Consider the following 22,529-nt stretch of genomic DNA (forward strand, 5'->3'; position numbering starts at 1 on the left):
AAATAGAACTGTTAGTATTCACAGACATGACATAGAAAATCCCAAGGAATCTACAAAAGAACTCTTAGAACTAATAAATGAGTTTAGCCAGGTTGCAGGATACAAGGCGAACATGTATAGATCAATTATATTTCTGTATACTAGAAATGAATAATTAGAAATTTAAATTTAAAACACCATACCATTTATAATAGCACCATAAAAGGAAATAATTAGGTATGAATCTAACCAAATATATGTTAAGATATATATGCTGAAAACCACAAAACACTGATAGAAGAAATTAAAGACAAATTAAATAAATGGAGAGCTATACCATGTTTATGAAATGGAAGACAAGATTATTAAGATGTTAGTTTTCCCCAAATTAATTTATAGATTCAATGCAATCCCAACCAAAAGCCAAAAGCCCATCAGGATATTAACAAGCTGATTCAAAGGAACTAGAATAACCAAAACAATTTTGAAAAAGAATAAAGTGGGAGAACACAGTACCTGATGGCAAGACTTAGACTAAAGCTACCATAATTAAGAGAATGTGAGATTGGTGAAAGAATAGACATATAAACCAAAGAAGCAGAATGGAGAGTCAAAAAGTAGATCCACACAAATATGGTCAATTAATTTTTTACAAAAGCACAGAGGCAATTCTATGGAGAAAGGTCAGTCTTTCCAATACGTGGTGCTGCAACCACTGGACATCCCCATTAAAAAGAAACCTGAACTCCAAACTCGACCTCACTCCTTACCCAAAAATAACTCAAAATAGAGGGCTCTGGGCGGGAGCACCAAGGACATATTCAAGACCCACCTGAGGGATGGTCAGAGGTTTACATATGTTAGGGTGAACCATATAAAATGCCCAGATTTGTTTCCCGAGAACGCTTGAATCTCCTTGAAGGCACATGTCTCCTAACTGTTCCTATGTGTATGACAGGCACTTCCCTGCCAGAAAGAACACGATCAATGTTTACTGAGATGGACCTGAGCAAATCTTTCCAAGACCTGCCGGGGATCGGGGCGGCAATACCGCCACTGAGCCTGCTTTCTTAGGGAAGAGGGCAGAGATCTCTGGCTCACATATCTGAGAGCTGCGAGAGACACCGCATGCTTCCTCTGCCCTCCTCAAGGAATGCCTCTGCCTCCCCCCCGCCCTCCCCCTCCCAGGCCAATGACTAGTTTGGGGTCATCAGGAGTCAGGAATCCTGAGAGTCAGCCCTGTTTTGGGTAACCAACTGTGTCGCTGGCACATCCCTCAACATCTCCAAAATACTGCGACCCTCAAAATCGACAGCTGATTTAGTGTTCAGACACTTCGGGCTGTTTTCTTTCTCTGGTCCCAGGAGGGGAAATGCACCAGAGAGAAGAAAGCAGAACAAAATACCAGAACACCCACAGCCCAAAGAGGAGATGGGAGGCCGAACAGGAGGTACGCGCTGACAAAGACAGCCCAGGTTGAATGGAGCTTCTCACGGATGCCTTTTCTTGCAGGCAGGGCTGCACTGACCTCATCCCAGATGCCAGAGTTGTCACTGTTGAAGACACACGTTCAAAGCCCAATTCCTCATCCACCCCATCAGCACATTCCTGCTCTACGGCTGCCTCTCTCAGTAAGCGGCATTCGTTTCCTCCCAGTTTCATGGGCTCAAAACCAGCTCCCTCCTTGGGCTCTTTCCATAAAAGCCAGAAGGGGGGAAAAATAAACAATCGAGATGGGAGTGAATAAATAGAAAGGACCCCTAAAGATCTGAAATACTTGAAACCAAAGTGCCGCCCTATGCTTCTCCAGCTTCAGGAGCTTCTGCAAAAAGTAACATCTGGGAAACAAAACGAAATGATCTGAAAAGAGCCCGGGTTGCCCGGCTTTGGCAGCAGGCACCCCGAAATCTCTGGGTGATGAAAGCTTGGCAGGAATATCCTGACGGGGCTGGCGCTGCCCAAGACACTTGTCTGCTCTGCTTCCCAAAAGCACATTGAAAACACATTTCCCTGTTTAATAGACTTGTGAGCTGAAATGAATGTGTCAGAATGCTAATAAATAGGACAGAACCTGCTAGCCCAGCAAATGTTAAATTTTGCATAAGGAGACAGTATCCCTAACTCCTTGGTAGACGCTTAATGAATATTTCAGACAAAGAGCCCTGGCAGCTGCTCTAAAGGCTCCCGATGAATTTAAGTCGGTTTCTATTATTGCCAGGATTAGCCTCCTCTTGTTTCCTCCCATTTTCTCCCCTCTCCCTCCCTTGTGCATGACAAAAGCCCCTCCGGCCTAACCAAGCTCCCTGAAGCCTGGCCACGGAGGGGGTCAGAGCGTGGGGCTGATCAATGGACTGGGTTGAAAAGGGTTCCCCCCAAATTCTTGTCCACCTAAGCCTCAGAATGTGACCTTCCTTGGAAATAGAGTCTTTGCAGATGGAATTAGTTAAAAAGTGGTCATACTGGATTAGGGTGGGCCCTAAATCCAACAACTGGTGTCTTTGTAAGAGAAAAAAGAGGGTGATTCAGATACCGACACACAGAAACACACACAGGGAAGAAGGCCACATGACAGCGGCAGTTGAGGCTGGCGTGATGCGGTTACAAGCCAAGGAATGTCAGGAGCCACCAGAAGTTACTAGAATCAAGGAAGTTATTGGAGTGTGGCCCTGCGGATGCTTTGACTTCCGACTTCTAGCCTCTGGAGCTGTGAGAGCAAACGTTTCTGTGAGGACACACCGTTTGTGGTACGTTGTTATGGCAGCCCTGGGAACTCAACACAGTCAGGAGAGCACACCTACACGTTCCAATGTATATGAATACGAATCTCCCCCGAAGGTACCTGAGCCGATCATGTCAGGTGATGGTGGTGGTGAACAGCATTGCCCCACCCCTTTGATTTCATTAGCAGAGAGCGCACACCTGCCAGGAGTCTTGTAAGATCGGACTTCGAATCATTTGACTTTCTCTCTACTTGCTGTCTCAGAGAAACTCTCCAACTTCATCCAACTCTTTTCCACACTTACTCAGCATTCCCAGCACATCCAGGTACGAGACAAACAGATAAAGAGACAGAAATACAGTGAGAGAATTTAAAAGATGGAAGGGAGGGAGGGAGGAAGGAAGGAAGGGAGGGAGGAAGGAAGGAAGGGAGGAAGGGAGGAAGGGAGGAAGGGAGGGAGGGAGGGAGGGAGGGATGGAGGGAAGAATGAAGGAAGGGAACCAAGTAAGAGCTTGTGCCACCTGGTGTTCCTTCAGGTGGGTTACCATCCACAGGAAGACAACGTTTCAAAAACATTGTTAAGCACTATTATGGGCTGAGCCGTGTCCACCTGAAATCCATGCACTGAAGCCCTAAGCCCCAGTACTCAGAATTTACCTGTATTTGGAGATAGGGTTTTTAAAGAGGTAATTACATTAAAATGAGGTCATTCGGGTAGACCCTAATCCAACAGGACTGGTAAGAGGAGATCAGGACACAGGCAGAGGGAAGACCAGGTGCGGACACAGGGAGAAGGCAGCCGTCTACAAGCCAAGGAGAGAGGCCTCGGGAGAAGCCAACCCTGCCCACACCTTGATCTCAGACCTCAAGCCTCCGGAACTGTGAGAAAATCGATTTCCGCCGCACAAGCCACTCATCCTGTGGTGCTTTGTTAGGGAAGCCCAAGCAAACGTATACAAGTACCAGACTGCCTCTTGGCCTGGGCCTCATGAAAATGCACTCCAAGTTGACTGCCTAGCTCAGAAAATCGGGACAGGAAAAGAAAAAAAAAAAAAGCAAATAAACAGGAAAAGTGCTGTTGGAGTGGTAAATATGAGGCAGGCAGAATGTAACATTCATCAGAAGCAGAAGAATCTATAAAATGTATCCACCTAATAACGTTCCCCTGAGCCAAAACACTCAGGCCACCCACACAGAGCCCTGTTCCGGAGGGTATTTCTGTACCACTTCCTTATTTTATTTAACATCCATGATGCTAAAGAGCTCCTGGTAATTATTATCGTTGAACACTTTACTTTATCCTTTGGCAAAATATTTTGGGTTTTTTTTTTTTGTTTTTTGTTTTGGAATTAAGACGTGGCATATTTTAATAGCCTAATAGCCTCAGTGCTATTGCCATGTGCTGACAGGTTGGGTTCATGCCCTTTTGAATGAAGAAGCCCAGGTTACAGGCCCTCACCCGGAAAGGACGGAGCAAAGCCAGGACCTGCCTATTTTTCAGGTCCCAGGCAACTCCTCTCAAGGAGGCCAGGAGAAGACTTGAAAATGTCCCCTGACCAACCAGTTATAGAAAAAAAAAAAAAAAAAAAAAGAGTCTAATTGCTGAAACCACATGCCAAGACATTAAATTACGTGAATAACTGTGAAGTCATTCTTTCATCTGTAGAGAGCTTACTGATAAAAATTCAAAATTACGAATAACCTCTCAGAGACTTCCCTAAACACATTATTTTAGAGACCTAGTCATTAAAAAAAAAAAAAATTCAAAATTTCTCCCAAGAGCTATATCTGGCTCCTGATCAAATTTAAGTGTACTAAATTTGACTGGAAATATCGGTGACAGAAGTCAAAGAAGACTTGGAAAATTAGAAGATATGGGAGAAGAAAAAGGTGATGGTCAGAGGAAGCTTGAAGCTGTTTAAAAAAAGTCCTCTTTGCTTCCCTGGGATTCGGCTATTTTAAAGGATTTTGGTGCCAAGGAAATCTAGGAGCTGGGAGTTGAATACACGTGGCTGGTCTTACAGAGCGAACAGGCAGCTGGCCTCCGAGAAGGGATCTCACCCCACAGCGACGGCTTCCCCGCCCCAGGCCCACACGTGTGCTGGAAAATATAATCCTCCAAAGGCCAACCAGTGTGAAAACGCTTCAGCTAAGGAAACTATCCCCGGTTAAGACGTAACACATGAGCAGAAGTAAAACACTGTTGATAACTGATGCCTCCACATTCAACAGTTGATCAAGTCTCTTCCCAGAGGCACCGAAGGGAGGATACTTAAAGGGGAAAACAGGGGAGAGGAATGATTCCAAGTACATGATTGAAAGACGACAGTATGATACCTGGAGGAGAGGTGGGGGCGCCTTGGAGAGGGGGAAGGGCATCAGAGCACATCCAAGCGCCTTCCTGACTCTCAGTGGACAAGCCCTGTAGATACTCATCTCGGGGTCGGGCACTTGGGAACCTTGAGCTGGAAAAGGCAAATTCTGTCTCCCAAGATCAGCTCTAGTTCTACGGGAAGATGCCACCCAGCAAGTCCGGAGCACAACCAATGAGGAATTCCTAAGATACAAACAAATACATGTGACTGGAGTTGGCAGTTTCTCCAAATTTATAAGCCACTTGACGCTAGGTCTGCACCAGTTTCGTTGTGCAGAACATGGTTTCTCATCTGCCAGGCTGTCCAGGTAGAATTATCATTGCCAGGTGAATTCTCCTAACATAAAAGAATGTGGCATCAAGGAAAAATGTGTTTCTAACCAGAGTTTCTTACGGCTTACTCTTGCCTGACTTAAATCCCCGTTCACTTCTCCACCCAACAAGCTTTGGAAAGGTTTATAGATAATAAATAGAAGCCACTTCACAACTAATTTCCCAAATTAAATCCACCTCTTTCTGTCCTGGAGAATAATGCCTACTTCTGTTCCTTCCACAGGTACACAAAATTACAGACAGTCCTCCATCTGCCATGATAATGGATCCATGAGAAAAAAACCCTTGAAAAGTTTCAGCTTCCTCTCTCAGAACAAACAACATATGGAAATGGGGCAGTTAACAATTACCCTTCTTTAAAAAAAAATGGTTCTGACAAACCCAGGGGCAGGACAGGAATAAAGACGCAGACATACAGAATGCACTTGAGGACACGGGGAGGGGGAAGGGTAAGCTGGGACGAAGTGAGAGACTGGCATGGACGTATACACACTACCAAATGGAAAATAGATAGCTAGTGGGAAGCAGCCGCCTAGCACAGGGAGATCAGCTTGGTGCTTTGTGACCACCTAGAGGGGTGGTATAGGGAGGGTGGGAGGGAGACGCAAGAGGGAGGAGATATCAGGATATATGTATGCATACAGCTGACTCACTTTGTTGTACGGCAGAAACTAACACAACATTGTAAAGCAATTATACTCCAATAAAGATGTTAAACTAAAAAAAAAAAAAAAAATTTACCCTTCTTTAGCCTAAAGAGAGTGCTAGTGAGAAAAAAAAAAAAAAAAAAAAAAGTCCACTGGAGGCTGAATGGGGGAGGCTGAGGCAAAAAAGCCAAGTTCTAGATAAACACTGGGGTCGTGGAGCCATCTGAAATGTGGTGGACGTTATAGATCTTTGCCTTCCAAAAACACGTATCTTTTTGCATTAGATTCCAAGAGGTTCATAAACCCTTTGCTGCCCACTCATGGACCCCAGATGTACAGAACCCCTGGCCTCGTTTCTAGAATTTACTCGACAATAGAATTGCCCACAGAGGTGTATGCATGAAAGTGCTCTCTGCCACTTTCTTTATAATAGCAAAAGAGTGTAAACACCCTAAAGGGCCATCAAGAGGGGACTAATTAGGTAAGATCATGGCCAAGAATAAGAATCAATGAATGCCCAGGAAACAAACACCAAAATGTGCTATTAAGTGAAAAACACAAGGCACAGAATAACGGGCCAAGTATGATGGTATAAACATAATATTTCTGAAAGGAAACACAAGAACCTAGAAACAGTGTTTGTGTCTGAGATGGGAACCTAGACCATAAGGGATCCGAAGGTGGAAGAAAATTTACTTTTATTTGGAATCCATGTTATTACTTTCTTAATTAAAAGAAAGCTAGCTGGAGAGAGATAAATAGTTGAGGGGGGTGGGAGAGAGAGAGAGAGAGAGAGACAGAGAGAGAGAGACTGATTTATAAGAACTTCTGGTCTAGCGAAATCCCAAAGTATCCCCGGCCCTGAGAACAGTTGATATTGTAAAACATTTGGCACCAAGACGTACACAGGAAGGCACTCATAAATGCATAAACGCTTTTCCCAGCTTGGGCTGCTGGCGATGCTCAGAGCAGCCTTACCTCCTCTCCACAGTGTGGTTTTTCTGGCTTTTCCTCTTGTTGAACCAATTGTGGGACATTATAACAGCACCGCCAACATTATTTTTTAAAGGCTGATGTTATTCACTAAACACCCATTAAACCAATCTCCGGGCTCCATTTACAGCTAGCTCAAGGGCAAATCCAGATGGTAGTACAAATAACACGTATTCAGACTTGATCTGCACAAGGCCAGGCATCAAATAGCCATTACCAGTTTTAAAGTCTTCAACTGCCTGACAGCCACAGGTGTGTCCAGGTGAGAAGAAGAGCAACCTTTCCGGAGGTGGCTGGGTTCCCTCGGTCTCTGCAGACCATCTTTGCGCTCCCCCAAGGGCTGCATTTGCCTCTGTATCTGAACAGTTAGCAACAACGACTGAGGGTTGCTTGGTAACCTGGTAACAGGCGATGCCTAGGTGTTTCTGAGCAGAGGATGGGATTGCATCGTCTCCCACGCAGTCTCCGCTCACGGCTCCACCCTGGGGTGGCCAAGAAGATCCAGCAATCCTGGGAGACTTTCCAGGAAAGTCAACTCCCGCTGGCCCTATATTCCCATGGCCCCAGCGGAAAAGGTTCATCTCAAAGGGATTGCCCCTTTTTACCTTTTTTTTTTTTTTTTGATTGATTGACAGGCACTGAACCTTCCCCCCCGTGGCCTTGAAGATTGAAAAAATGGGATAGAATAAAATCTGCCCAATTTCTTCATCATAGAGAAGGCTCAGAATCAGGAACGTAAATATGGCATTGGAGTGACTTGGGTATTTCTGTCTTATTAAAAAATATACTGGTCTGTAATTTTCTTGTGATGCCTTGATATCCATTTGGTATCAGGGTATTACTGGCCTCAGAATAAATTAAAAGGTGCTCCTATTCTATTTTTATAGCAAGAAAAAAAAAAAAAATCAGGACCATAAAGTCGCCTATTTTATTTTTATACCGAAAAACAAAAAAAGAATCAGGACCATAATGTCTCCTATTTTATTTTTATAGCAAAAAAAAAAAAAAAGAATCAAGACCATAAAGTCTCCTATTTTATTTTTATAGCAAAAAGAAAAAAAGAGAATCAGGACCATAATGTCTTCACAGGGGATCACAGGAGCTCCACGACAGGACAGCTGGGGAGAACTGAGAGAAAGCCTCCTGTCCCTGTGTTCCCACAACCCGGCATGGAAAATGACGATCTCTGCTGCGGGATGGTGCCTCACGCTGGCCACTGGCAGCTCCTGACTCTCCAATAAGAGGAGAACGGCAGACGGCACCGAGCGGTTCTGATTTGAGTATGAATGACAAGCGTGACTGGACACAGCGGGCAGGTTTCTCGTGCTCACCCTCTATTGCTTGAGCTCATGTTAGATGGATTTTCGTTTCCTGATTACATCCCACATCCAAAGCGGCAGGCGGCAGCGAGCCGCAACCCAAGTGGAGAAGGTATTCGAGTTCTCCATGAATAATTCATGCAGGACATAAGCTGAACACAGATAACTGAGAACTGGCCGGGGCATTGCTGTAACTTTTGTACGTTTACTGTACCGCGGTCTAGCGATCACCTCAGCCGACACAGGGTGGAAACAGCAAATTAACGTGCCAGCCCGGAAACATGAAAGGACTTTCTCCCTTAAATCACTAACGTGAAGACAGCGACTGCTCACCAGTCTGTTTCTCCCCGACGCACCTGTGGGAGAACTCCAAGCGGGGCAGGAGGCAGCCGCTCTCAACACCCTTTGCCTGGTTTTAGTTCCGGAGTCTGAGGTTTACAGAAGTGGGGAGGGGGAGGGACAAACGTTTCACAGCCTTGGGGGGGGAGGGGGGAGGGGGGGAGGGGGTGGCGCTCACCCGCTAAACATGGGACTTGAATAAATGCAAAGGAAAAAACAGGCATCCACCTCTCCTGGTGCAAACTGGTGCTTAAATTAGCCAACTGCCCTTGGTGAGCCATGACCGGGCAAGGAGCGGGGAGTCCTACACGGAGACTGGAAACCGGCATGATCCTCTGAACTCCTTCTCATGGGGCACTGGCCCAGTCTGCACCTCCCCGACGGAGATTCAGGAATTCCTACCCGATTCCTCTTGAGGGACGCAGTCCCTCTAACTTAAGACAAAAGGCATGACTTTGCCATCAGTGTTTTCAGGTTTTCTGGCTCCAAACTGAATCAGTGAGAGCAACAGTCAGTTTCCCCAGATGGACCAGAAAGATGAAAGTCACGTAAATGGAAAGGAACATCCAGGGTCCATCAGGGAGGGGGAGACCGAGGGACAGATGTCCATCCACTCCAACCCAGACCAGTCCAATCCCATCAGAGTGGCCCTGGCCCACTTGTCCAAGTTGGAAAAGCAATCAAAAGGCCCTGTTACCTCCTGTGCACTAAGCGGGTGGTTTGGAGAACCAATGGGGAAGGAAAGCACGGGGCCAGACGCTGGCTCAGCGCCGTGCGACAGTGGGGTGGGTACTTTGCGAGGACAGGACACAGCACCTGGCATTTCCCTGCCATCCCTCCCGCCACCAGGCCTGAGTCTCCCCTGTCTCACTCGGCCCCGGGTCTGCAGCAGGGAGCTTGCCTGAAAGAAGCCCAGCTCTACCTATCCGGATGGAAAGTTCACTCTCGGGGAAGAGCAGCCTGGGACCCTCAGCATCAGACTTCTTCATCAACGCAGGGTCGAGGTTCAGTGCCAGGGCCATCTGGGGGTCTTCTGCTGCACCCTGAAACGAGAAGCAGGGGCATCACCGTAACACCTCTCTGCCTTCACTCCCCCGGCCCCTCCAGCTCCCGGCAGCCAAGGTGGTTTGCCCTTCTCTACCGAGAGCCCCGGGCCAGCCCCAGCTGTCAGGCTGGGCTGAGTCATGAGCAAGGCGACAAGCTTTCCGGCTGCAGAACTTTGAGGATGACAACAACGGGACCTGAGGCGTCGGTGCCGATCCTAGAAATGGGAAGAACACACACTGGGAAAGAGCGGGTCAAACATCAAACCCCCCTCCACGATTCATCTCCGCCGGGCAGATGGCAGAACGGACTCAGTTCCCCAACTGTCAAAAGAAGCCTGGAGGGCAGGTCCGCTCAATGGCAGCCTTGGAGCAAGCACCAAGGTCACCACCTCTCCAGAGATCAAAAGGGGACGAGAGTCAAACAAAAGCACCTCAAAGGAGGGAAAGTGACAGTCGTGGAGGACACAGCACAGTTGGAGGCAAGCCCAGACAGCCTTAAGTCACCATGTCACCCTTCTGCTTTGTCCGTAACCAGTCATTTTGACTGCTTTTGCGTTAACTACGCAAAGTCTTGATTTTGATCCCCGTGTTTATTTAACAAATATTTATTGACTGCCAACTGTGTGGATACTTGGTGAACGAACAAAGTTCTAGCTCTCATGGAGCTTATGTTCCAGTGGAACACAGGAGGAGAAAACAGGTGAACCTACAATGGGGCTGTGAGCTTCTCCTCCAAAGACATCGGCAAGAACCCGCTAACCCTAGGGAAGGTGAACAGAATCATCTCGATGGGGAAAGGAACGGCAGGTATTTTTTGAAAACCAGGCAAAAATAGTTCTAAACAGAAGTTTCCATTTCAAACGTGTGTCCCAGGACTTCCCTGGTGGCGCAGTGGACAAGCCTCCGCGCTCCCAATGCAGGGGGCCCGGGTTCGATCCCTGGTCAGGGAACTAGATCCCGCATCCATGCTGCAACTAAGAGTTCGCACGCCACAACTAAGGAGTCCACGAGCCGCAACTAAGGAGCCCGCCTGCCACAACTAAGACCCGCTGCAAATTAATTAATTAATAATAAATAAACGTGTGTCCCTAATAAGGGAGAGAAGAAGGCTTATTAATCCAATCACTGAAATGTATCTATTCATAAGCAAATACTGAAACTGTTTTCTTGGGTAAGTTTCATGAATGAATCTCACAAATGTTATGCCTGGCTGTGTCTTACAGACACACACACACACACACACACACACACACACACACACACACACACACACCCCTTCTTGTTTTCTCATCATCATGTTGATCAGGGATCAGAAAGAGAAACTAATGATTCTGACATTTTACTTCATTATTTCTGTCCAACTAAATGTGAACAACGAAAACATAAACCCTTCCTCTCACATCCTCTCATTTCTCCAATATATTGATATTGTCCTAATCATTTATTTACAATGTCTTCTATAATGCATTTTTTTAATTGAAGTATAGTTGATTTACAATGTTGTGTTCATTTCTGCTGTACAGCAAAGTGATTCAGTTTTATACACACACACACACACACACACACACACACACACACACTCCTTTTCACATTCTTTTCCATTATGGTTTATCACAGGATATGGAATATAGTTCCCTTATAATGCACTTTAATAAGGATGCCGACACCTCCTTTAACTTTGCTTTAAAAGGGAAAAAAAGCCTGGTGGTGTGGTTTGAGCTGCCCTCGTTAAAGTTCTTAGGACCCTCTGTAGAATCCTAGGGGCTGCGGGCTTTCACCTGCTCTGTCACTGAGAGAGGCACCAAGAGAGGCAGACCGTCCCATTGTATGAGTCAAGGTTGACGCTGCAGATGGATGATTCTTGGGGACAGAAGGGACTTGGGGAAGGCCAGCCTCTCCCCCCACCCCACCCCCACTGAGTGACAGCTGGTGTCTGCGCCATGTGCCTCGGGCCACACAGTCGCAGCTCTTTGTTTGTTTATAAGCTTTAATTATTTCTAATCCTACACCTCACGCTGACATCTGAGGAACCACTGCAGCCATAAAAGACGTGTTTCACTAGGAGAGTGCGTGTGTCGGCTGGTGTTTCTTCCTTTGTCTTGCTTCTTTTGAGAATGTGATTGATGCGGAGCTTTGGGAAGGATACAGAAAGAGAACCACTTCATTACAGCAGAGATGCGGCCACCTTAATATGCTCGGGGCTGCTGCTTTGATGGGGGCCGATCAGTCGGGTGCAGCTGGGAGAGACCCTGGTTTTAATCGAGGACAGCAGTTTTCAACTGGGGTGTCTCTGTCCGCAAGGGACGTCTGGCAATGGGCGTTTTTGTATGTGGGCGTGGGGGGAGAGGAAGGGTGCGGACATCTAGTGGGTAGAGGCCAGCGATGCTGCTAAAAGCCCCACGTCATGCAGGACGGCTCCCACCACAGAGGATGATGCGGCCAAATGCCAATAGTGTTGAAGTCGAGAAACCCGGCTTCAGAAAGATTTAGGACGATCAGGACCTCCCTGTATTGCTGGTCATGCTGAGAATGCACAGACCCTCTTTTTATTGTCAAGATAAGAATTTTCCCGCTTCCTCCAGGAAGCCTGCCTTTCACGTGTCTGGCAAACTTATATTAAGCATCGACTGTGCACCAGAACCATTTTAGGTCCTGATGGTACAAAACAGTCAAGTCCCCTCTCCTCACGGATCTTCCAGAGACAGACAATAAACTAACAATAAATTATAAAGTCGAGGGCCAGGTCGGGATAATGTTGAGAAGAAAAACAAACTCATCGCCATAGTTACACAGGACAACTGTCATGTGTACCAGGTTCAAGCCCCGTGCCAGGCATTCTTCTAGCATCTTCTAGCACCTCATTATGAAACGCAAAGCTGGAGGGCTCCTCCAGATACGGTGCTGAGGGAGGTCTCTCTGAGAAGGTGGTGTTTGAGCAATGACCTGAACAGAAGGGAACAAGCCACACTGACTTTCGAAGATGGGGTTTCAGGCAAGGAGCAGGAGGGCACACACCTCGCACCACGACCCCCCTGCCGGCCACATCCTTTGACCATTTCATCAACCTACATTCCGCTGGTTGTACTGCTTTATTTCAGCGCTGGGGGCGGGGTGTACTAATACGATCCCACCCCAGCTTCGCTTAGAGGCTGCCTTGTAAAAAGCTGGACAAAACCCCAGCAGATCCCACTTGTACCCACCCCCGTCCTGGGCACTCGGTCCCACGTGTGGCCTTGGGAAGGGCGGGGCAGCTGTGCAGCGTGGGAGTGGCAGGGGGCACCCACAGGGTGACGCCGGGGGGCAGCTTCTAGGCCCCGGCGCTCCCTGAGAATCCCTGAGCCCAGGCACCGGCCAGCCTCCGGGGCTCCTTTCACACTCCCTTCTGGATTCCAACATCCCCTCCCTCCACTCTCAACTGCTGATGAAGAAAACAGAGAAATACGTCCCTTGGAATTTCAAGGAACAGCCTGGCAAGGGACACCAGCCGTGCCTTGGTGGCTTTATCCTGATGTCCGTGATGTTGCGGGAGAGTCAGGAAGCACCTGCAGGGCCAAGGTGGCTCTCATCCTGCAGGGCTGACACCACCCCTCACTCCCTGGAGCCCTGTCTGCTCACCCAGCAAGGACACTGCAGGTGGAGGGGATGCTGCATTGTTTCTTTTACCAGAGCCTTAAATAAACATAGCTTTGGCCTGTGCAGGGGCGACCAAGTCCCCCGGGGGCGGGGGGGGGGGCGGAATTCCTTCTCTACATCTTCTTGCTTTGCTGAGCATGCCCCCTCTTTACTTGATATCAACACTGTCTTTCACTTCTGAGGCTTTTTTTTTAACCTCTGCAAAGCTTTTCCATCTGGGCTACCTCACTCAATCCTTGCAGCCCCGTAAGGACGGCGAGGTGAGGGCGTGATCCCTTCCAGGGCAAACATCTGACTAATGCAAGCTGTTCTCGACTTTGCACCGCGTCCCTGAGAGCCCGCTAGGCTGCCCGTCGGCGGGGCAATGAGTCACTCTCCTCCCCCTGACCGTTTCATCTGAGTTCCCGGGACTCTGGGCAGCTCAGGGTTGCTGTTTCACCTTGTAGCTCCCAAATGTCAAGGCACTGAAACACAGGCTCCTTCCCAAGCTACAAATCTCCCCCTCCTTCTAAATCACCCGCCACCCCCCGAGTGCTTCCCCTGCCCTCCTCCCCCGTCCCCACCCAATCCTCCAAATCCAGCTTGGTACAGAGAGCGGGGAGGGGGCTGCTGGGAGGCGCCGGGCAACATCCATCCAGGGCCAAGGAACTTGAGATCATTGTCCTCTTGTGACTATTATTATTATTATTATTAATGGTTGGGGCAAATCCCTGGCTCAGAATAAACAGAGCAACTTCCACCCACTCTGAAAAGACAGCGCCAAGAGACATGAGCTGGAAAAGCCTAGCACTTTCCAGAAGGAAAAGAGGGAGAGTGGAGAGACAGGGAAAGAAGGAAGAAACAAAATGAGGTGGGAAGGGAGGAAAGCAGCCCTGCAACATGCTCGACGTGAAAGCAAAAGAACTTCAAAACATAATATGTACGTCTCCCCCAAGGAATAAAATCCAGATGCTGTTCATCAGCGTTTGCTGCCCCAGGAAGACAACTGCTGGCTGCTGACGTTTCTACAGCCCCAAAGAGACGAGCCACAAAAGGACTGAAAGCCTAGAGCGCAACCCGACAGGATGCAGGCGCCTCCAAAGGAAGTCTGCGACGGCAACGACAGCCCCCCACGCAAAGCACAAATGGAAACTCGCCACGAGGTCCCGAAGCCCCCCAGGCCCCGCAGCCCCCAGAACTCAGGGCAACCAGCTGGATGCGTTCGTCCGCGTCCCAACAGCACCCGCCCCTGCGCTCACCTGTCTCTGGTTCTCCTCCCGCTGGGACATACCATTGCTGTTACCAGCCGTCAGGGGAAGCAGAGCACGTCAACCTCCGATACTCGCCCACGTGCTCGTGGCGAGCCCGACCTCCGCCGGACCCACACAGGCACACCCTCTATCATGCCGATTCGGGCCACGGGGGTCTTCCGGGATGTCTCTGCGCCTCCCCGGCCCTGTGGAGAGCAGTCTCTTTAACTGAGCTTTGTCAGGGGGCCACGGGTCCCTGATGAAGAGCAAAGGGAAAGGTCGCAGGATTCACGGGTGCCCCTTGCCAGCCACAGACAGCCCGAGCAAGGCGGGCGCTCCACCCCAGTGGGGAAGCCGCAGCGCGTCCCCGCCCCAGGGACCCAGGCGCACTGATGCTGGGGGGGTGGGGGGGCCTGGCATCCCCGAGCAGGCTTTGTCCTCTCCCCCCACTGCCCCAACAGCTGCTGCCTCTGCCTTCCCCACTTAACCCAGACACACAGGGTGAGGGGAAACAGTGGATGCTGTTTTCATTACTAAGAAATTGCAATAATAATGACACTCATACCACGATCTGAAATTATTCCACATAATGGAAAAAAAATTAAATGTCGCCCCGATCACCAGCCAGAATATGGGTGATGCTTACATAATAGATGACCTTCTCTCCCGGGGAGGCCGGTAGCGCCCTGCTGCCTGGGGCCAGGCGGGCACGGGGCTGTGAGCGGCCGGCCTCACAGCAAACAGGGACACAGAGTGGCAGAGGGGACAAGTAGTTGCTGTCTTCCCTGCCTCGTTTGCCTACACACTGAGGGATCCCGGGTCATAGCCAGGAGCCCTAAAGACAAGGAGAATGGCAACCCAAAGTCCTTGGTCCCTACTGGTTTGGGAAGCACAGTTCATCTCGCCTGAGCACACTAGGATTCCACCCCAACCCAGTTCCGTCCCTTCTCCCTACAGTAACAGCATGACATCTCGTCTGTTGCCAGTGAAGCAGGTTTTCAAGCTTCTAATTGTTCCATCCTTGATGCTTTTAAAATCCTGGCTGAGGAAGCCTGAGCTCCCTCCTCCAGGAAGCCTTCCTGGATAAACCCAGCCTAGTCGGGATTAAATGCGCCTCCCTCTCTGTGCTCCCCTGACATCCCACACGTGTTTCCCTCATCACATTTGCCAAACTGCGCAGTAACTCTCGGTTTCCTTGGCTATCTCAAAATCATGAGATTCTCAAAGCGGGAGCTGTGTCTTCCGGCTCTCCTATGAGGGCCTAGCACAGCGTCCAGGGACCAAGAACTCAGTGAATTTACAGGAATGAGCGATACTACAAAACCTCCAAAATGAGAGGGGAAATGTTGTATAAGACAGAAGACAAAGATCCGGGTAAACACAAAATGTTTAGGCCGTGAGAAAGAAGGCAAAGTGGTTTAGTGCAGAGAGGGCAAGAAAAGGCTTAAAAGTATCAAGAGTTTCTAGGTAATGACAAAAAGCATGACTGTCTACCCAGCGCCAGCTTCTCTCCCCTTGATGATTGTGTAAGGTCCTCAACATCAGCCCTGAGACCACGTGGGGATGGGCAGCCCCCTACCCTGTGACTCTCCACCCAAAGGCTCCAACTCTACTCCCCTTCCGGGCACAAATACTCAGAGCGGGGCAGCCCAGCTCACTTCCCGGAAGGTAAGATCTTTCCACCCCGAAGCCCAGGATCCCACCAAGGCCACATCTTTCAGCTTCCCCCCCATCTCCTCCACGACCTCAGCCTAAAGCTTCCCAAAGGCAAAGTTAATTACAGAGTTCTAGTTATGTTTAAGCTATGTAAGTATGCTGTTACTCAAACTATCTTTTTAGGGACAAAACCTTCTCCTATTTCTGATGCCAAATTACTATTCATAATCAAGCCTATTTAATCACGTACAACTGATTCTAAAGCACCACACAGCTCTCTCTGCAAAGGTACAGCTCCCTGAGGGTCTGCAAAGATAGCCCTCCAATCGCCGCTCCACGTAAGTGGCTCTGTGCTGTGTTCCAAAGAGCCAGGTTTCCTACTAGCATGGTTGACAGAGAGACGGCGAGCGGCAGAATTTTCCAAACCATTATGCTTTTTCTTATAACTCAAAATATGACTTTTCCTTAAAACAATAATATAAATCTAAATGAATGCAAATACCAAGTACAATGAAGTATCTTCTTTCTAATCCTCAATGATTATCCTTAATCCTAGAAGTCATTAAAATATATCTATAAAATCCACACTGACACACTACTATATATAAAATAGATAACTAATAAGGACCTACTGTGTAGCACAGGGAACTCTACTCAATACTCTGTAATGGCCTACATGGGAGAAGAATCTTAAAAAGAGTGAATATATGTATATGTATAACTGATTCACTTTGCTGTACACCTGAAACTAACACAACATTGTAAATCAACTATACCCCAATAAAAATTAATTTAAAAAAAAAATCCAGGCTGAGCCTTTTCTGGCTTCTTAATATTTTGAGAACCCCCAGCTGGTCTTTCCAGGCAACTTTTTCTGACCTCTGTTATCCTTTTGGAGAATATCAGATTCCTCCAGAAATCTGCTAAAAGACAAGATTTCTCTTCTCAGGAAAAACAATGCATGCGTATCAGACACTTATTGTTGGTAACAAAATACCCCAAAACTTAGTGGCTTAGAACATCAATCAGTTATTACTGCTAGATTCTTCTCCATGAGGCCTGTCGTCCTCCAGCAAGCTAATTGGGCTCATTCATATGGCAAACTCGGGTTTCAGGGGCAGCAAGAGAAGGAAATATCCAGTGTCAAGTGCTATAGTCAAGTCTGCTTGCACCACATATGGTACCACAGCAGGTCAGTGACCACCCAGATTGAAGGGATGGATAAACCAACTGTACCTCTTGTTGTGCGTGTGGGCGATGGGGGGGGGGGGCCAGGGTCACGTGTCATCGTATGGATGACAACAGGGGGAGAATTTGTGGCCGTTTTTGCAAACAACCACAGCACATAGGCACAGACAGACAAAACGCAGCCCTCTTGATCCATGGGTGAAACTCAAAACTCAATCTCACACGCCTAAAACAGTGCTTCTCCAATGGGGACCCAAGGACATGTTCGCAGAGGTCGGAAAGTTTTCTATAAAATTTTTTCAAGTTTGTATTTTCATTTAAACTATAATCGAGGGCTTCCCTGGTGGCGCAGTGGTTGAGAATCTGCCCGCCAATGCAGGGGACACGGGTTCGAGCCCTGGTCCGGGAAGATCTCACATGCCGTGGAGCTACTAAGCCCGTGCGCCACAACTACTGAGCCTGCGCTCTAGCGCCCACGAGCCACAACTTCTGAGCCCGCGTGCCACAACTACTGAAGGCTGCGTGCCTAGAGCCCGTGCTCCGCAACAAGAGAAGCCACCGCAATGAGAAGCCCGCTCGCCGCAACTAGAGAAAGCCCGTGCACAGCAACGAAGACCCAACGCAGCCAAAAATAAACACAAATAAATAAATTTTTAAAAAATAAAAATAAGCTATAATCGAAAGGAAAAATAATAACACCACAATCTGAATCACCAGGGTGGCCTCTTTATAACCAAATCCTACCGCTGTATTTCAGTGTCTTTGTTGGCCTTTGTGTTTATGACGGAGCGGGGACCGAGCAGTACTGCTTTCGCCGTTGAGGGCTAATTGTTGAGGGCAGGCTCAATGGACAGATGATACTGGGAGCCAAGCTCAGGCCAAATACCTTCGTGAAGCCCTGTGTAGATGGGGGAGGTTCCCAAGTAGTTCTAGAACAGCGGGAGAACTGATTCCTTCCAGCAGTATTCCTGGGACAGACCTGCCAGAAGCAAAGGCAGCTGATGGCGGCAGTCAGCACACCTGGCTCTTGGAATTGGTGGTTTATTTTTGGCAAAACCTCATCTGCCACATCACAAAAATGTTGTTGGTTTTGATTTGATCGGTTTTGTTGTTTTGATGTGAACTGACACGTTTTGGTTTCATGACTGGGGAAGATCCAAAAGCATAAGGACTAACATATACCTTAACGTCATGCTCGTGCATATTCAGGCTTATAAATGCGTCTATAACGGGACAGTCAAAATAGCTCGAATCAACCTTGGGACTGTGTGAGCTTTACTTCCTTTCAAATGAATACGTACGTTGAGTCAAAGGGCGAAAAAAACACTGGTCTACAGGGCAAAACAATGGGTTCTCCTCCTCTGGGTTTCCCTCCATATCAACAACTCTCCTTCAAAATACAGCAATGTCTGCCTTCCCTTCTCTAAAACTGAGAACTTAACAGTACACAGTGACCCAATGATGGTTCTTCTATGCTCAGAATAATGGAAACTGTTGAAGTCACAACTCTCTGGGCCTCCTGTAGCCAAAGCAGCGTGTTGACCGAGACACCATACACACTTCTGTGTGTGGACACAAATCTCCTGAATCACCCCTTTTGTCCTGAGCAGCCATTTCCCAGGGTCCCCTGTTCCTTGAGATGCTTCAAGAGAAAGGATTCCACAGATAAACGTGGAAAACTTGAGCACGGCCGTACAGAAGAGACAAAGACTCTAAGTCCCACAGCAAAGAAGCGGTTTTGTTTAAACCTACATTTCCCATATTGATTTGGCCACACACAGAACCTATTAATATTCAGCAGATGAAGCCTTAGGGAAGAGTGCTCAAAGCAATTCTCTTCTGTTCCCAATGCTCAGAACATTCAGCAAAATACTTCTGCTTACACTGGAATATGATCATATTTATCCAGAAAAAAATCAAAAGGCTGGATGAGGTATCTTGGCCTCAAATATCTATCACTTCCACAAATACAGGTCTGTTGATCATCCTTAAAGATGAGTCAGTAGAATGTATTGTGTGTGTGTTTCTCCCCTTGCAGTCACACCAGCTAGAGATTATGAAAACCAAGAAGGTAATTATTCTATAAAACCCAGCCCTTCCTTTTTTTTTTACTACTATAAATAATAGTAACGAAATAATAATTATATACATATATATATATATTTTTTTTTTTTTTTTTAAACAGTCTTTCTATTGTCAGTGCTGGAAAAGAGATCTTTACCAGAGCACCGCTGAGGAGAAAAAAACTAATGTTTCTGGCTCATCACCAATATATAGCTTTGACAACCATAAAATCATAAAACGATTTTTCTTGACTCTAGGAAGAAGAGAGGGAGCAAAAGGGCATCTGTAAGACAGTCACAACCCACAGGGTGAACTGATTACTCAAGAGGCCTCTTCCCATAAAATTCTGGTGAGGAATCAAAGTGCTAAAACAATGCAACACCAGATCCAGGGTGAGTTGAGGCAGAGAAGATGGAGTGGGTTGGAAAGAAGTATCCTTGGTATTGACCCCAATGTTTGTGCAAACCCTCTTGTCTATCCCGTGCTCAGCTTCTAACCGCCTTTTCTTGTATTGTCACACTCGATCCTCAGTATCTTTTTGTGATGTAGACAGACAGACAGCGCCACTACCCCTATTATGGGCTCAACTGTTGCACCCCCTACCCTACCCCACCCCCTGCTAAAATTCATAGGTTGAAATCCTAACCCCCACTCCCTCCGAATGGTCCTCTATTTGAAGACGGGCTCTTTAAAGAGGTAATGAAATTAAATGCAGTCTTTAGGTGGGATCTAATTTAATATGACTGGTGTTCCCGTAAGAAGAGGAAATCTGGACACAGACGTGCATGGAGAGAAGACGGTGTGAAGACACAGGGACAAGGCGGCATCTACAAGCCAAGGAGGGGGGCCTAGAACAGACCCTTCCCTCATCACTCTTGGGAGGAACCAACCCTGCCATCACCTTGATCTTGGCCTTCCAGCTTCCAGAACTGGGAGGCAATAAACGTCTGTTGTTTAAGCCACCCAGTCTGTGGCACTTTGTTACGCAGCCCTAGCAGACGAATACACCCCCCTATTTTACATTTGAGGGAACTAAGTCATGAAAGCTCAGGACCTAACATCACACTACTCATCAGAGGCATGAGCAAGATGTGAACCCAGAACTTCAGATTCCAAATCTCCCTACTCCTCCCACCACCATGCTGTGATCAACCAGGGCTACACTAAGACAAGGGGGGGCTTCAAGAAGCAACCCCACCCGTATCAACCCAAAGGGTGTGCCTGAGAATGCACATACTAGGTGCCAGTTTGTGAGTTGTGAGCCAGTACATTCAGCGGAGAGAGCTGTCCGAGTGTGATGTTCACACGGAGGGGTGATCAGTGCCCCCGTCTGTGGTCCTGGCAGAATCTCAGAGATATGGAGCCATGAACCACGCGTGATGGCCCATGAGAACTCACTTCACGGATGCAGATGAATAGAAACTAGCACGATTCTATGGGGTAAGGACCCGACTGAAAACCAGGTCTCCAGGCTACAAGGGAAAATTGGGGGAATGTTACTGTGGTTGTTAAAGATGATCTAAAATGAGAAGTAAGGCAGAGAGAGGTTGGTCGCCAGAAGGGACAGAGGTGCCCTCAGCGCCGTGCTAGGGGCCCCGACCCACCAGACATCTGTGCAGGGGATTGGCGTCCAGGGAATCGGAGCGAGAAGCACCCACTCCAGACCAGGAGAGAAAGTGCAGCAGCGGGACTGAGACGTCAGGAAGGCTTCAGTGTGTGTCTCCTGAACCATTTCAGGCAAAGCACGACCTTAACCGCAGTCCACCGGAGAGAGGCCTGGGAGGATGGGGTGGGGAGGCGGGGGGCAGGGTGTCGGCAGGGCCCTGGGGTGCGGGAAGGACTTCACAGCATCGTCCCTGCCTCTCACCCTCACAGCCGATGCCTTCGTCCATCCCCCAGCCTCGGCCCCTGTTCACACGGCCAGCCGTCTTCTCAGCAGCGTCCCATCCCCATGGGGCCTTGACCAGCAGGATCTGAAACCTCAAACTGTTTCTGGAAATAGTCTTTCTGCCTCCCGATAACTGCTGCCTCCAAGGCTGAGACACACAGCTTCCTAAAGGGAACTGTTGACCAGGGTCTACAGCCCAAAGGAAGCCGGCTGGGAAAGGTGGAATCAGGGGCCAGTTAGTGACTCCAAGGACGGCGGGGAGGGGAGGGAGAGGCTCTGGAAGGGGGTGGAAATCCCTGTGCATTTTTATGCTAAGGAGCTAGTGTGCAAATGGCAGGCAAGCCACTTCAAAACAGAAGCTGTGGCTTTGAAGAACATGGTTGATTTTTTTTTTTTTTTAAATGGGGCTTTATCCAAAGCATCACTCTGCTTGGAGCTGAATTAATTATTCAACTGATCTGGGCTTGATGAGGGCTTGGCAGCTGAGAAGGGTTGGAAGCAGCTTGCTTCTAAGGAATTTTTTTCTGCTTCCTGCTGTGGGTACCTGGGGACCAGCATCTTCCCCTTTTCTCTCTTTTCCAAGCCTCAGTCCCGGAGCAAACAGCCAAGCTGAGACACACAGCAGGCCCATATGAGGTCTCAGCTGCTGCACAGCAAATTACCACAAATTCAGGGCTGAAAGCAACACTCGTTTCTTATCGCTCAGTTTCCACGGTTCAAGGATCCAGGAAGGGGTTCAAATGGGTCCTTTGCTCAGAGTCTCACTGGGATAAATTCACGATCACAGCCAGGACTTCCCTGGTGGTGCACTGGTTAAGAATCCACCTGCCAGTGCAGGGGACACGGGTTTGAGCCCTGGTCCGGGAAGATCCCACATGCCACGGAGCAACTAAGCCCGTGCGCCACAACTACTGAGCCTGTGCTCCAGAGCTCACGAGCCACAACTCCTGAAGCCCACGTGCCACAACTACTGAAGCCCGCGCGCCTAGAGCCCGTGCTCCACAACAAGAGAAGCCACCGCAATGAGAAGCCCGTGCACCGCAACGAAGAGCAGCCTCCGCCTGCCGCAACTAGAGAAAGCCCGTGCGCAGCAACGAAGACCCAACGCAGCCAAAAATAAAA

At 48.3% G+C, this 22,529-nt stretch overlaps 1 protein-coding gene across 6 annotated transcripts in view; it reads right to left on the minus strand.

The window, feature by feature from the left end:
- The window catches only part of SLC39A11 (solute carrier family 39 member 11), a 422,853-nt gene that overhangs the window by 224,698 nt on the left and 175,626 nt on the right, over positions 1-22,529 (minus strand). For 5 of the 6 annotated variants that reach the window (XM_068531048.1, XM_068531047.1, XM_068531046.1 and 2 more), the window contains one exon: positions 9,605-9,746. In XM_068531048.1, coding sequence (XP_068387149.1) covers positions 9,605-9,746 — 142 coding nt within the window. The remainder of the gene's footprint in view (positions 1-9,604; positions 9,747-22,529) is intronic. The other variant, XM_068531049.1, reaches the window with a different exon arrangement.

This window comes from Eschrichtius robustus, chromosome 20, assembly GCF_028021215.1.
Source record: "Eschrichtius robustus isolate mEscRob2 chromosome 20, mEscRob2.pri, whole genome shotgun sequence".
Lineage (NCBI taxonomy): Eukaryota > Metazoa > Chordata > Mammalia > Artiodactyla > Eschrichtiidae > Eschrichtius > Eschrichtius robustus.